This window comes from Myotis lucifugus, unplaced genomic scaffold (genome assembly GCF_000147115.1).
Source record: "Myotis lucifugus unplaced genomic scaffold, Myoluc2.0 scaffold_18, whole genome shotgun sequence".
NCBI lineage: Eukaryota > Metazoa > Chordata > Mammalia > Chiroptera > Vespertilionidae > Myotis > Myotis lucifugus.
This window is the reverse complement of record NW_005871066.1, coordinates 2,162,808-2,176,061: the sequence shown is the minus strand read 5'-3', so window position 1 is coordinate 2,176,061 and position 13,254 is coordinate 2,162,808. Positions and strand designations below refer to the sequence as shown.

At 46.1% G+C, this 13,254-nt stretch overlaps 1 protein-coding gene across 4 annotated transcripts in view; it reads left to right on the top strand.

The window, feature by feature from the left end:
• Positions 1-6,000, top strand: part of ANLN (anillin actin binding protein) — a 37,563-nt gene extending 31,563 nt beyond the window's left edge. For 2 of the 4 annotated variants that reach the window (XM_014452744.2, XM_006085328.3), the window contains 3 exons: positions 1,930-2,037; positions 2,477-2,649; positions 4,712-6,000. In XM_014452744.2, coding sequence (XP_014308230.1) covers positions 1,930-2,037; positions 2,477-2,649; positions 4,712-4,835 — 405 coding nt within the window. In that variant the 3' untranslated portion in view covers positions 4,836-6,000. The remainder of the gene's footprint in view (positions 1-1,929; positions 2,038-2,476; positions 2,650-4,711) is intronic. The other 2 variants (XM_023751031.1, XM_023751030.1) reach the window with 1 other exon arrangement.
• Positions 6,001-13,254: the final 7,254 nt, after the last annotated feature.

The following is a 13,254-nucleotide window of genomic DNA, read 5'->3' as shown; positions in this document are numbered from 1 at the left end:
GATGTTTCTATCTCTTTCCCTCTCCCTTACTCTCTGAAATCAATAAAAATATATTTTAAAAAAATAAGTTAATTGAAATTTGAGGTGTTCAGTTTCCCTTCCTGACAGCTAGAAGGAAGGTAATGACCATCCAAAGAGCCTTGATAAGTGGTTCTGTGGTGCTCCTCCAGCTCCGTCTCCAGTGGTCAGCAAACTCATTAGTCAACAGAGCCAAATATCAACAGTACAACGATTGAAATTTCTTTTGAGAGCCAAATTTTTTAAACTTAAACTATATAGGTAGGTACATTCTTATTAACTTAATTAGGGTACTCCTAAGGCTTAGGAAGAACCACACTCAAGGGGCCAAAGAGCCGCATGTGGCTCGTGAGCCACAGTTTGCCGACCACGGGTCTAGACTGATGAGCAGCAAGGGACGAACACTCTGGATGTCTAGAAGGTCCCTGGTCTGTGCTCTGCGCTGTGATGGTGTCATTGGCTTTCCTTGGCCCTTAGTTCTCTCAGCTATAAAAAGGAAAAGCTGTCCCCTTGTCATTCCTCTCTGATTAGAGTAGGGCATAGTGACAACTGTTACTCTTCTCCGTCTAATGTCCCCCTGTCTGTTACCTTTATGATGTGAAAGGTGAGCAGAAACACAGGAGGGCGCTAGTGAGTCAGTCGTGCTAGCTCTGTCCATGAGGCTGAAATAAGATTCTTGTCTTATTCCCTTGGGTGGCTGTGTGCAGGTGTTGCCTAGAGAAACCAGGCCTTGGGGAGGAGAGAGCGTAAACTGGGGAAAAGAAATAAAGGTGGGGTAAGAGAGCATATGGTTGGAGTCAGCTAATGAGTGTGAGCTAATTAATTAAGCTAATAAATGTGAGGTTTTATTCTATCATGGAGACATTTCTTCACACAGAGTAATTTCCCTCCAGGGCCAGAGATTGCACTGCTAACTCAAGCCACCTTTTGGTAAAATTACACAAATTTGTGGATGGAGGAGGCTCTCTCTCCCACTGTTGTTTGGTGTAGTGCTTCGTTGAACCACCTTAAGGTGGAAAATTCTTAGTGCATTTTGAAATCACAAAGATACCTTTGGATTACCTACATTAGGGCCAGCAGAGTATGCCCCTTGTTTGTTTTCATAAAGTTCCATTAGAACTCAGGCTCATTGGTCTCCATGTTGTCTGTGGGCGCTTTGCACTGCAGCAGCGGCCAGATGAATGGTCATGAAAGAGCCACACAATCCAAATCTCTGCTCTCTGCCCTTCACAGAGAAAGCCTGCCCACCCCTGACTAGGGCGCTGGGGCATTTTCGCCTTGCTCTGTTTCTTAATATAATAGTGTCTAAATGGATTCTTTTCTTAAATTAATAGGAAGGACTTGCATACATTAGGGCTCCATTATGACTAAGAAACAGTGGGGGTGGGGGAAGCAGCTCCTACTTACTCTGTGTGAGTAGAAGCTCTTCCATGGAAAAGCCCCCGTGTTACTAGTTGGCTGTTTGCCTCTTTTCCAGTCCTGTTTTGTTGTATCAAATAGAAATTAAATGCCAGTCTTTTGCATTAAGTCTAATTGTTTTTTTCAATATATAAGGCATGACATTCTCAAATCACTTTACTCTCCAACACTTGAAATACTTTTCTCTTATTTAAGGAGCGTTTGGTCAGGGATACCATGCTTTTAGAAAGTCTGATATTAGGTAGAGGTACGTACTTGGGGTTAATACGCAGAGGTTCTAAGTGCTGGTGCCTGTTGATGCTGCTGAAAATCTGGGCACATGTCTGGGTGTGAGCAGCAGTGATTCTCATCACTGAGGATGAGACAGGATGGAAGTCACACAGGGAGAGTGTGAAGCAGGACAGATTCCAGCATACTGTGACATTGAGCCAGTGGGATTAACATTTAACTGGTCCCCAAGTGATTAAGCCAGGATCTCCCTGACTTTTCCAGACCATATTTGAAGATGTGAGTGGGTTTGGTGCCTGGCATCGAAGATGGTGTATTCTGTCTGGAAACTGTATCTCCTACTGGACGTACCCCGATGACGAGAAACGGAAGGTAAGGCTGAGGGTGCAGGTCGGTGGGAAGGCCCCTTGACGTGCTGTTTCACTAAGTGCTCCCTCGGGCCTCCACCACCCGCTCCCCTGGGAGCCTGTTTACTAGGCCATCGAAAACGTGCTTTTTGCAAAATGTGTGTGTGTGTGTGTGTGTGTGTGTGTGTGTGCGCGCGCGCGCGCGCGCAGAATTTTTATATTTTATCCATTCCCTGTGATTTGACCACTCTTAAAATATTGTAAGGCATATATTTATCTTTCTTCCTAAATGTTTTATAATATTTTTAATTGACATTTTTAGTCAAAAAATATTAAATTTACTTTAGTATTATTGTAGCCATGTGGCTTTTTCAATTTATAAAAACTTAAATACTGCGTAATGCTGACTTAAATGGTCTTGTTTGCCTTCTGCTAATACTTTTTAAAAATTTTTATTTTTAAAGAATCCCATAGGAAGGATAAATCTGGCCAATTGTACCAGTCGTCAGATAGAACCAGCCAACAGAGAATTTTGTGCAAGACGCAACACTTTTGAATTAATTACTGTCCGACCACAAAGAGAAGATGACCGAGAGACGCTTGTCAGCCAGTGCAGGGACACACTCTGTGTCACCAAGTAAGTATTGGGCTGCAGATAGTTCTGCCAACACAGTAACTAACTGCCCATATGCTCTTACAGTGTAAGGAATATCAGGGTCATCCCTGTCTTTAGGGGGTATAGGCTTAATAAGAACACAAAACACACATAGTAAGTGAACAATCTAACAACTAAATTAGTCTAGTGAAGAAAAGCTTACCATCCTATACAATAAAAGCCTAATATGCTAAGTGTCTTACCATTCGACCAGTTGCTATAACACACACTGACCACCAGGGGGGAGACGCTCTGACCGGTAGGTTAGTTTGCTGCTGAGGTCCGGCCCATCGGGACTTGGCTAGATAGGCTGGACATGCCCTGGAGCCCTCCCATGGTCCCTCCCTGACCCCAGTTGTGGACCGGTGGGGTCCCTCAGCCTGGCCTGTAGGTATCGGGCCTAAACTGGCTCTCTGACATCCCCCGAGGGGTCCTGGATTGCGAGAGGGTGCAGGCCAGGCCGAGAGACCCCACTGGTGCACGAATCTAGTTCAGGTTATATCTTAGCTAATCATGCTTTCGGTGTTCTCACAGTGTAGCCATTTTCAGGGCAGTTAGCTGATATACTTTGGGTTAAGTTTGAAGAGTTCATGTATAATGGGGAAGCCAAATATTATTTGAAGAGCCTTTACACACAAGTTCTGGTTGGAAGTGAACAGAATGAACTATTGGGAGTGTCACTTTCTGTTAGACCGAACCTTAGGTATAAGGTGCAAAAGCTTATTGTTAAGAGTCTAAGATTCTTTTGCTTGGATGCCCAAGAGAAGCCTAAAGCCAACTTCATCATATACCGTTGTGATTAGGGACAAAAGTTCGAGTTTGACACAGTCTATTAATGAGGCTGTAGCTGGGCATTGCAGACGGGGGTGGATGGAGCTGCTCCAGGGGTTTCTGATGTGGGACTTAAAAATAGCTCAGGTAGGGGACCCGTTCCCTGGAGATTCTTGGTGTCTAGATTACTTCAGATTAACTCAGTGGAACTCCTCCCCTCCTTTCCTTTGGGGGCTTCTCTGCAGCATAAGACAGGACAGGACAGGGGGCACAGTTGGTTTACGGTCGTTTGTCCAGGGCCACAGTCAGTGGGGGAACCAGCCAAAATTCAGTACCCAAGTGGTTCCTGACCACAGCAGCCTATGTTAACCCTTTTTCATATAGTCTTACCTTTACCTACTAACAAGCCCTCCCAGACTTCTTCTTGACCTTCTCCTTGACCTTCTCCTGCAGTAAAAATAGCCAGATCCCATGTGACTCCCACAACTGTACTTTCTTTGTTTTTCTCATTATAATATCACTAGAGGCCCAGTGTACGACATTTGTGCACTGGGTGAGGGGAGGGATCCCACAGCCTGGTCTGCGCCTCTTGCAGTCTGGGACCCCTCAGGCGATGTCCGCCTGCTGGCTTATGCCGCTCCCCACAGGGAATGGGCCTAAGCTGGCAGTCGGACATCCCCCGAGGGGTCCTTAGCACTGCTGCTGCGGAGGCAGGAGAGGCTCCCACCACTGCTGCTGTGCTCGCCAGCCGTGAGCCCGGCTTCTGGCTAAGTGGCGCTCCCCCTGTGGGAGCACACTGACCACCAGGGGGCAGCTCCTGCATTGAGCGTCTGCCCCCTGGTGGTCAGTGCGCATCATAGCGACAAGTCATTCTGCTGTTCAGTCGATTTGCATATTAGCCTTTTATTATATAGGATTGTGATTTGAGTGGACCCTTCGTTACTCACACATTTGAGACTGGAGGGCCCTCACTTCTTGGTGGCTTCTCAAAACCGTTTGGATCATAGATTTTGTTAAAATATAAACATTTTATCGTTCTGCATTCTCCTTTGTCTCACTTAACTATTTCTACACAGGGCCTTTTATCTAAATTAAATGTTTCTCATTTTAAAAATTGTACTTAAAGCATCTCCCTATGGGGCTCTCAATTAGCATCCATTTACAGAGGGTGCAGAGGAACTCATTTTACCGGTTCGTTGAGGCTTTCCCCCACGTAAGGGGCGATGTGGAAGGGGCGGAGGAGCTCTGAGCAGCTGCTGGTTTGCTCCCACAGGCACTGGCTGTCCGCAGACACCAAGGAGGAGCGGGACCTCTGGATGCAGAAGCTCAATCAGGTCCTTGTGGACATTCGCCTCTGGCAGCCTGACGCCTGCTACAAGCCTCTCGGGAAGCCCTGAGCGGGCAGTTCCCGCGCCGCTCAGCGGTGGCTTTGAGCTCCGTCATACGTGTATCTTAAGAGCGGCAGATATGCTGATGGCATTTTATGCTTTAAAAACAAAAGGGTATGTGCCAATATTCACTACATATTATGCAGTATTTATGTCTTCTGTATGTAAAAAACTTCAACTGATTTGTCATTCATAAATTGCCTGGAGGAAAATTTATTATAGTTGATTTTGCTAAATTTTAATCTAAAAGCCTCATTTCCTAGAAACCCGATTATTCAGTTATTCACGAGAAAATGTTTGTTTTTAAGTAAGAAATTGTAAGTTGTCTTGTTGGAGCTGTGGGTCTCAGCACAGAGGGGTCTTAGGGAGTTAGAGTCACTCTTTAGCCTCATACGGCTTCCTGTGGGTTGTGGGCCTCTATTGGATGTATCTTGTTACTGTCGCACTGAAGACATTTCTTAGGGACTTTACGGAACGTTTTTAGTAATGGAGGCAAGGGCTTTCTCAAAGAGCAAATGGACATTCGTTTAAGCTGAGGCTTCTCCGAACAGGAGATGCGGACTTAGGGGATATTGTGTGAGATTTGGGGGTGAGATGTTTTATTTAGAAGACTTAATAATCACATGGTTTACATTTGCTGTTTCTGAAGATGCTGCCTGGTACACATTTTCATAAAATGTAGCTTTCAAAAGTAATTATTTTTGCTTTATAGCTAACAGACTCCTCAGATATACTTGGCATGTTAGTTTCTTTCTGTTCCTGTAACAACAAATGTAAATTGAATTTTTATATAAGAAAGAAAACTTCACAAGCTGCTGTGGACTAATACTTGGCTTGCCAAAGCTCTTGACTTTACTTTTCATGTCATATATGACAGTGTCTAGAAATCCGTTATGAAATCTGTTGAAAAACTATTAAGTAATGTATTTCTTTAAAAGCCTAACACTTTATTTTTGTGTTATAAAATATTGTAAAGCATGGTCTCAAACTTTTAAGTACACTTTAAGTTTCTTCTCTAAATTGTTAAAGTTATTGATGTTCTCATTTATAAACACTAAATTCTGTCACCTCCTGTCATTTTATCTTTTATTCATTTGAATGTGTTTTTTCTTATGTGTATTATAAAATGTGTTTTATGATCTCTTACCTAAATAAATACTTGCAAATGGCTTAAGGAATCCGTTTTTTAGAAATCCTGTTTAAACGTGTGGTGTGGCTGCTCTGCACCCCAAGCTATGGGGCTTCGTGAGTGTATTTTATTGATAGTATCTTTTCATCTTTTCAACTGTGTCCAGGGCTGGACTCACTGTGTGTGCTTTGGGTGGCTGTTGAATGAGTGGCTGGGTCAGGGATGAGTAGGGTTGCTGTTGAATGAGTGGATGGGTGAGAGGTGAGTAGGGTTGCTGTTGAATGAGTGGGTGGGTCAGGCGAGTTGGATTGCTGTTGAATGAATGGATGGGTCAGGGATGAGTAGGGTTGCTGTTGAATGAGTAGGTGCCATTTCCATATGGTACTTGATGTGCATTTGAAGGACAGGATGACCCCCAGTGCATAGCAGAGACTGAGTGTGGAAGTGACACCACCAGCCACATCAGGAATAGGTTTGGTGGGATTGACGAGAAGGTCCCTTTTATTATATAGGATAGACTTATACGTTTAACATCATAGTACAAACTTCAAGAGGCACAAGGAAGTTAACGTGGAAAGTATGTCTTCTCCCATTCTCCCACTTTTACCAGCATTTGTGTTCTTCTAGACTAGAGAGTATGCATATTCCATAGACATTAGAATCTTTTGTTCATAAAAAATATCCCACACATACTGTTTGTTGTAAGTTAAAGGAACAAAGCATAACAATACCCCTTAGAGATGATTCTATCTTAGGGCATATAAAGGATTGTGGAACATCAAGATAAAAATTCCAGTGAAAAGTACTGTGCGAATGATGTCAGTGTCGCTGCCCTCGGGGATTGTTGGAACCACTGGAGTGGATAAAAGGCTCCCCACCTTTTATGGACAAAAGGAACGTGTTCGTTAGGGGAAACATGAAAAAGCAGTGGCTGTGGTTGTCATCCATGGAAGGAACACGAGTGATGTCTGGGGAGACCAAAGAGGAACCTTAAGATTCTGACCACAAACTGAGAAACTGGGAGAGGTCAGTTCAGTAAGATGTTGAGATAAACAGCCAGGTTACAATAAAATCCATAAAAGAAAAAAAAGTGACAGGGTTGGTTGCATAAACAGACTCCTGCCTGATAAATGTCCATAAACAAACAAGCAACAGACTAGGAGAAAACTTTCACGCTGTGCGTAATAATCAAAGAATCACCATGCAAACTGCTAAAGAGCTCCTTTGACTGGCTGGCATTGTTTGAACATTTACTCTGCACCAGACGATCTTCTTGATGGTTTTTTTTTTCCAGATTTAACTCGTTGGAATTAATTATTCAAAGTATGTGTACATTTTGGGGGGACACCATATGTATATATTTAATTCTTATAAAATTGTTCTTTTTTTCATTTGTTTCTTTTAACATAAACTTGGCAAATGTATCCGTCTGCTATTGTGACTTTGCGGCGTTGATTATAGAAGTCTAGAATGAAGTCAGCACTTGAGGAAATAACACTGTCTTGTGGGTCAATAACCTCTTTCAGTTTGAGAACTGATTTCTAACAGCTGAGGGGGCGCATATACACATGCAGTTTTCAGTTTCACCACCAGATGGTGCTAATACTTCTCTGGTCGGTTATGCTAATGGTATCCTCTCAACTGGCATTTGGGAAACATTGAAAAGAATTGGTTACGTATGCTCTTAACCTAATTAAGGTTTTATTATTATTAACTCATCTCTTTATGTAGTTAAAAATGAATATAAACATGTAACAGCTTTCAGAACAACTTATGCCCAAGAATTAAGCAGCCTGCAGTGAACGGAGAACTACTTATTTTCCTGTAACTGGACTCACTTTAATTTGTACAACTTTCAAACACCAGCTTCTACAAGTCAGATCTTTGTGGTTTTAGAGAGAGAGGAAGGGAAAGGACTAGAGAGATAGAAACATCAATGAGAGCGAATCATTGATCTGCTACCTCCTGCACGCCTACTGGGGATGGAGCCTGCAACCCGGGCATGTGCCCTGACCAGGAATCAAACCTGGGAGCTCTTGATTCATGGGTGGACGCTCAACCACTGAGCCATACTGGCCAGGCCACATAAACTCTTTTAACATAAATGAAATCCATACATAGGCAGTCTTGATATGCAATGAAGTGGGCCTAGGGAATTCATAAATTAACACTAGAGTGAGGATGTCATATGGGTTCATAATCCCATATCTGAAACTCTTCGGACAAGGTGTGTTTTGAAAATTCATAATGTTTCGGATTTACAAAGTGAAGAGGGTGCATATACCAGACATTATGTAATACTCCAGGAGGGTCTAGGGCAACTCCATATAATCAAACATTAATATTTCTGCAGAGAAACATAAATGCTCACATAAGTGGATTAAAAAGCAGACTAAATGGCCTCAGGTCAGGTTTTGCCTACAGATGATTTAGGAAAAGGCTTTGGTTGTTGGAATTTTTTGATTTGGGGGATGCGGATAAGGCATTGCGGAGCTGTATTAGATGCTTCACCTGTGCTATTGCATTTAATTCTCACAGACACCCAGGGAGACATGTAAGGATATAAGAACATAGGGAACCTGAGGGTCAGCTTGGTTAAGTAACTCCCGAGGTCACATGGCAGAGCCAACAGTCGAACCTTGGCCTGACTCTAAAAGGCAAGATGCTATGTTGCTTCCCACATATACTCAGATTATTTTTAAAAAATATATTTTATTGATTTTTTACAGAGAGGAAGGGAGAGAGATAGAGTTAGAAACATCGATCAGCTGCCTCCTGCACATCTCCCACTGGGGATGTGCCCGCAACCCAGGTACAAGCCCTTGACCGGAATCGAACCCGGGACCCTTCAGTCCGCAGGCCGACGCTCTATCCACTGAGCCAAACCGGTTTTGGCAGTCAGATTATTAAATATTCCAAAATAACAAAAGTACTTTAACTTCCATGCCCATCTTCTGCACTGTTCTTGAGTTTTTTGGGGCGTCCATGAGAAAGAATAAGATGACAGTGAACTCTCCCACTGTGACGGTAACGCCCTCCCTGGCACCTTCACAGGCGGCCTTGCCCCGGCTGCAGGGGGGGTTGGGTTGAAGAGCAAGCAGCCAGCACCCCGAATGTCCGACTTTCCAGTGGTGAGAGATTCCTGTTGGGCGCTTGGTCCGCACAGCTAATCAGCCTCGATGTTGTCTGCAATAAGAGCCGACATCTACTTGATGTCTCTCCCTTCCTTTGCAAATTTTTCTCCAGCCTGGCCTCCCACAAAGGGATTGTGCCTCTTCGAATGGGGACACCAGAAGCCACCTGGCTTAAGGTTGTCAGTGGGCCAGGGAGAAACCACTGGCTTTACATGTACATTTCCTCAGGAGGGAATGAATCGAGATAATTATATTTTAAAATTGTGCTTTCAAGGTAATTCATGAGCCAGGTGCCTATTTCGCATCCTAATGATCTTTTATTATCCATTTTCTCTTTTCCTTTATGTCTTTCCCTCTTCCAGATTATAATATTATTTGTACCCCAAAGTTTAGGAGCTCACAGGTTTGTTGTTGTTTTTTTCCCCCCTGATGTTTCTTTCTTGTAATGAAACCAGTGGCTTAGCAATTGCATGGACATAAAACTCTTTTTATATGCCTGTAAAAAGATTATAAGCCACAAGACACGGTGAAACATTTTACTGGATTCTTCCAGTGACCTTTTATAGACTTTCAAGATTTGCTAGGAAAATGATTCATCATAGGCGTGCCTGTGTGTATATGTCATGCTTAAGGTATTCTACCCCCCTCCTCAGCCCCCCTCCAACTTATTTTAAAAAAAATAAATAGCATATACAGGCATTCATGCATTCACACACCTAGCTGCCCACCTGTCCATAAAATTTACAATGAAGTGCACAAATCTTAAGTGTTCCATTCCATCAGCTTTTAAAAAAATATATTTTAAATATTTTTATTTTTTATTGATTTTAGAGAGAGGAAGGGAGAGGGAGAGAGAGAGAAAAAAAATATTGACAAGCTGCTTCCTACACGCTCCCCACTGGGGGATCAAGCCCACAACCCAGGCATGGGCCCTGACCGGGAATCGAACCAGCCACCTTCAGGTGCATGGGATGCCGCCCAACCCATTGAGCCACACCCGCCACGGTCCTTCCATGAATTTTCATAAGTGCGCACACCTGTGTAAGTCAAGCCTTTATCAGGATAGCTCCATCACTCCAGAAAGTTCTTTCACAGTCCTCCCCAGGTTCCTGCCCTCCAGGCAAACACGTAAAAACTTTTTTTCATCATAGATTAGTTTTACTTGTTGTAAAATTACATATAATTATACAGTCTATGCTCTTTTGTGCGAACTGCTTTTATTGAACATAATTCTGAGACCCACTCTTGTTGTGTGTGGCGGAAGTGTCTTGTATATAGTTGCCGAGTAGCATTTCATGTGTGTACCTGTTCCCCTGTGGATGGACATCTCGACAGCATCTTGGTTGCTTCCACGTTTGGGCGATTACAAAGATGCTGTAAACATCGCTGTGCAGGCTTCTTTTTAAAAAAATATATATTTTATTGATTTTTTACAGAGAGGAAGGGAAAGGGATAGAGCAGTGGTTCTCAACCTTCCTAATGCCACGACCCTTTAATACAGTTCCTCATGTTGTGGTGACCCCCAACCATAAAATTATTTTCGTTGCTACTTCATAACTAATTTTGCTACTGTTATGAATCTTAATGTAAATATCTGATATGCAGGATGTATTTTCATTGTTACAAATTGAACATAATTAAAGTGTAGTGATTAATCACAAAAACAATATGTAATTATATATGTGTTTTCCGATGGTCTTAGGCGACCCCTGTGAAAGGGTCGTTCGACCCCCAAAGGGTTCGTGACCCACAGGTTGAGAACCGCTGGGATAGAGTTAGAAACATCGATGAGGGAGAAACATCGATCAGCTGCCTCCTGCACACCCCCTACTGGGGATGTGCCTGCACCAAGGTACATGTCCCTGACTGGAATCGAACCTGGGACCTTTCAGTCTGCAGGCCGACGCTCTATCCACTGAGCCAAGCCGGTCAGGGCCCTGTGCAGGCTCTTGTGTGGACACAGGTTTTCAGCTCTTCTGGGTAAATACTCAGGAGAGGGATCGCTCCCCATGGTAAGAGTATGTTTAGTTTTATGAGTGGCCTGGTCTTATTCTGCAGACAACTCGGACTCCAGCCGTGTGGGGAGCGAGGCGTGAGAGCAGGCGTGGCTTGGTCACTCGCCATGTTGTGCAAACATGATCTTACTTCATAAAGGCGGTGGCCTCGTGTCTAGCAGCATCGCTCCTGGCGCCAGACAGCCCGGCTTCGAACTCCTGATTCCTTGCCCGTCAGCTGTGCCTCCAGCAGGTCACCAGGTCGCTCTCAGCCCTTTCCCTTTCCGGGACAGCAGATACAGTGGGGCCTTGACTTATGAGTTTAATTCGTTCCAAGACTGAGCTCGTTAAGGAGCTCATTAACTCAAATTACTTTATCAACTCAATGCAAAAAATCGGCCGAGAGACAGCTGGTATCTCAAAAAACTCGTTAGTCGGGACACTGGTAAGTCAAGGCCCCACTGTACTCATGGCCTACCAGCCTTAGGGAGTCGTAAGGGTTAAGTGCGATAATCTACGTCCAGCCTCTCTAAGCACCATTAACCTCACAGTGATGCTGGGACACAGGTGTGATGGCTCCCACCTTAGAGAGACAGTCACCTGGAACAGAAGCTTGACAAGATCCCAGAGCCGGGCGCGGGAGCCCGCTGCTGCGTGGAATCCCCGTCACCTGGGCCCCGACGGGTCCCCAGCGCCAGGAGGCAGCGGGCAGAGCTGTTCTCCCAGGAAGTGATGTGTGTGGAGTCGCCACTTGCTCCCTCCAATCCCGCTGCCCCTGAGCAGCCTCCCTCCGTGTCTGGGCTCTAGCGGACATTTGCAGAACTTCAGCGTGGAGGTCACTGTAGATTCAGAACATTAGCCCCTGCGGCTCCGCGGAGCCTGCAGTAAGGGTGCATCTCCAAGGGGGGGCGCAGTCCTCGGTGAGACCAGGACCTGCAGGTCTGAAGTCACCTTGACTTCGGGCTGCAGGCAAGCCCTAGGGGCACCCTCCCACCCTGGGGGCGCCCTCCCACCCTGGGGGCCTCCTCCCACCCTGGGGGCCTCCTCCCTCCCTGGGGGCCTCCTCCCTCCCTGGGTGCCTCTCCCACCCTGGGGGCGCCCTCCCGCCCTGGAGGCACCCTCCCACCCTGGGTGCCTCTCCTGCCCTGGGTGCCTCTCCCGCCCTGGGGGCGCCCCCCTGCCCCTCTGTGCAGTTTAATGATTGAGCTTTGTGAACCCGTGAGCTCCATTTGCAGAACTCTGAGGCGGCAAGGGTTCCTGGAAATGCTCCCCGCAATTCACTATGAACAAAGCGGCCGGCCAGGAGCACAACGCCCCCCACCAGATCCTTGCACGCCCCGCCCCGTTGTGTGCTCTTCACATCTCTGCGCATCCGCCCACCCACAGGCTGCGGGCGTGTAGAGACCATTAGGTCCTGATAATTCAGTTTTAGGAAGTGACCCAGGAGCAGGCTCCCAAAGCCTCCCTCCCGCCCCGTCACCCAGCAAAGGAGCAGATTAAAAGAGCCCTTGTCTGTGGGACTGTTTGTGCTGGAGCCTCGGCCATGTCAGATGAGAGGGTGTAATCCTGCCGGGCAAGCACGGAGCCTGCGCTCAGACCTGATGAGAAACCCAGGCTAGTAGCATGTTGCTGCGAGTTCGCCAGGAAACCACAGATCGGCGAGCGCGCACGCGGCCGGCCCAGGCCAGGCGGTCCCACCAGGAAAGCCGTGTTGGAACCAGGATTCCGGAGACCCCGGCTCACACGCAGGACGAGGAGGGGGAGTCCAGTCTCCATGTGCCTGGCAGCTCCTCTCCTGACCCTGCCACTGGGTGTGCCCAAGGCGGGTCCACGGAGCACACGGTCCAGGGCTGCTAACAGCCATCGAGGGAAGAGGAGGCCCCAGTCAGAGACGTCGGGCCGATGGCGAGCGGGACAGACGTCTCTCAGCAGAACTTCCACCGGGGACTCTCCGGGAAGCAGGGACTCGGCTGTCTTCCCCACGACCAGCCCGAGTTCCTCTCCAAGCCCCCACCCTGCCCATGCGGCCTTCCTGCGTCAGGTACCCCTGGCAGGCTGGACAGTTTAACTACAAAAATAAAACAGGATTATGAAGAAACCCGTTGTGATTAAACCAAATATCCCCCTGGTGCGAGGATTTTGAAATACTAGTATGTAAGCCCGGGGACCTG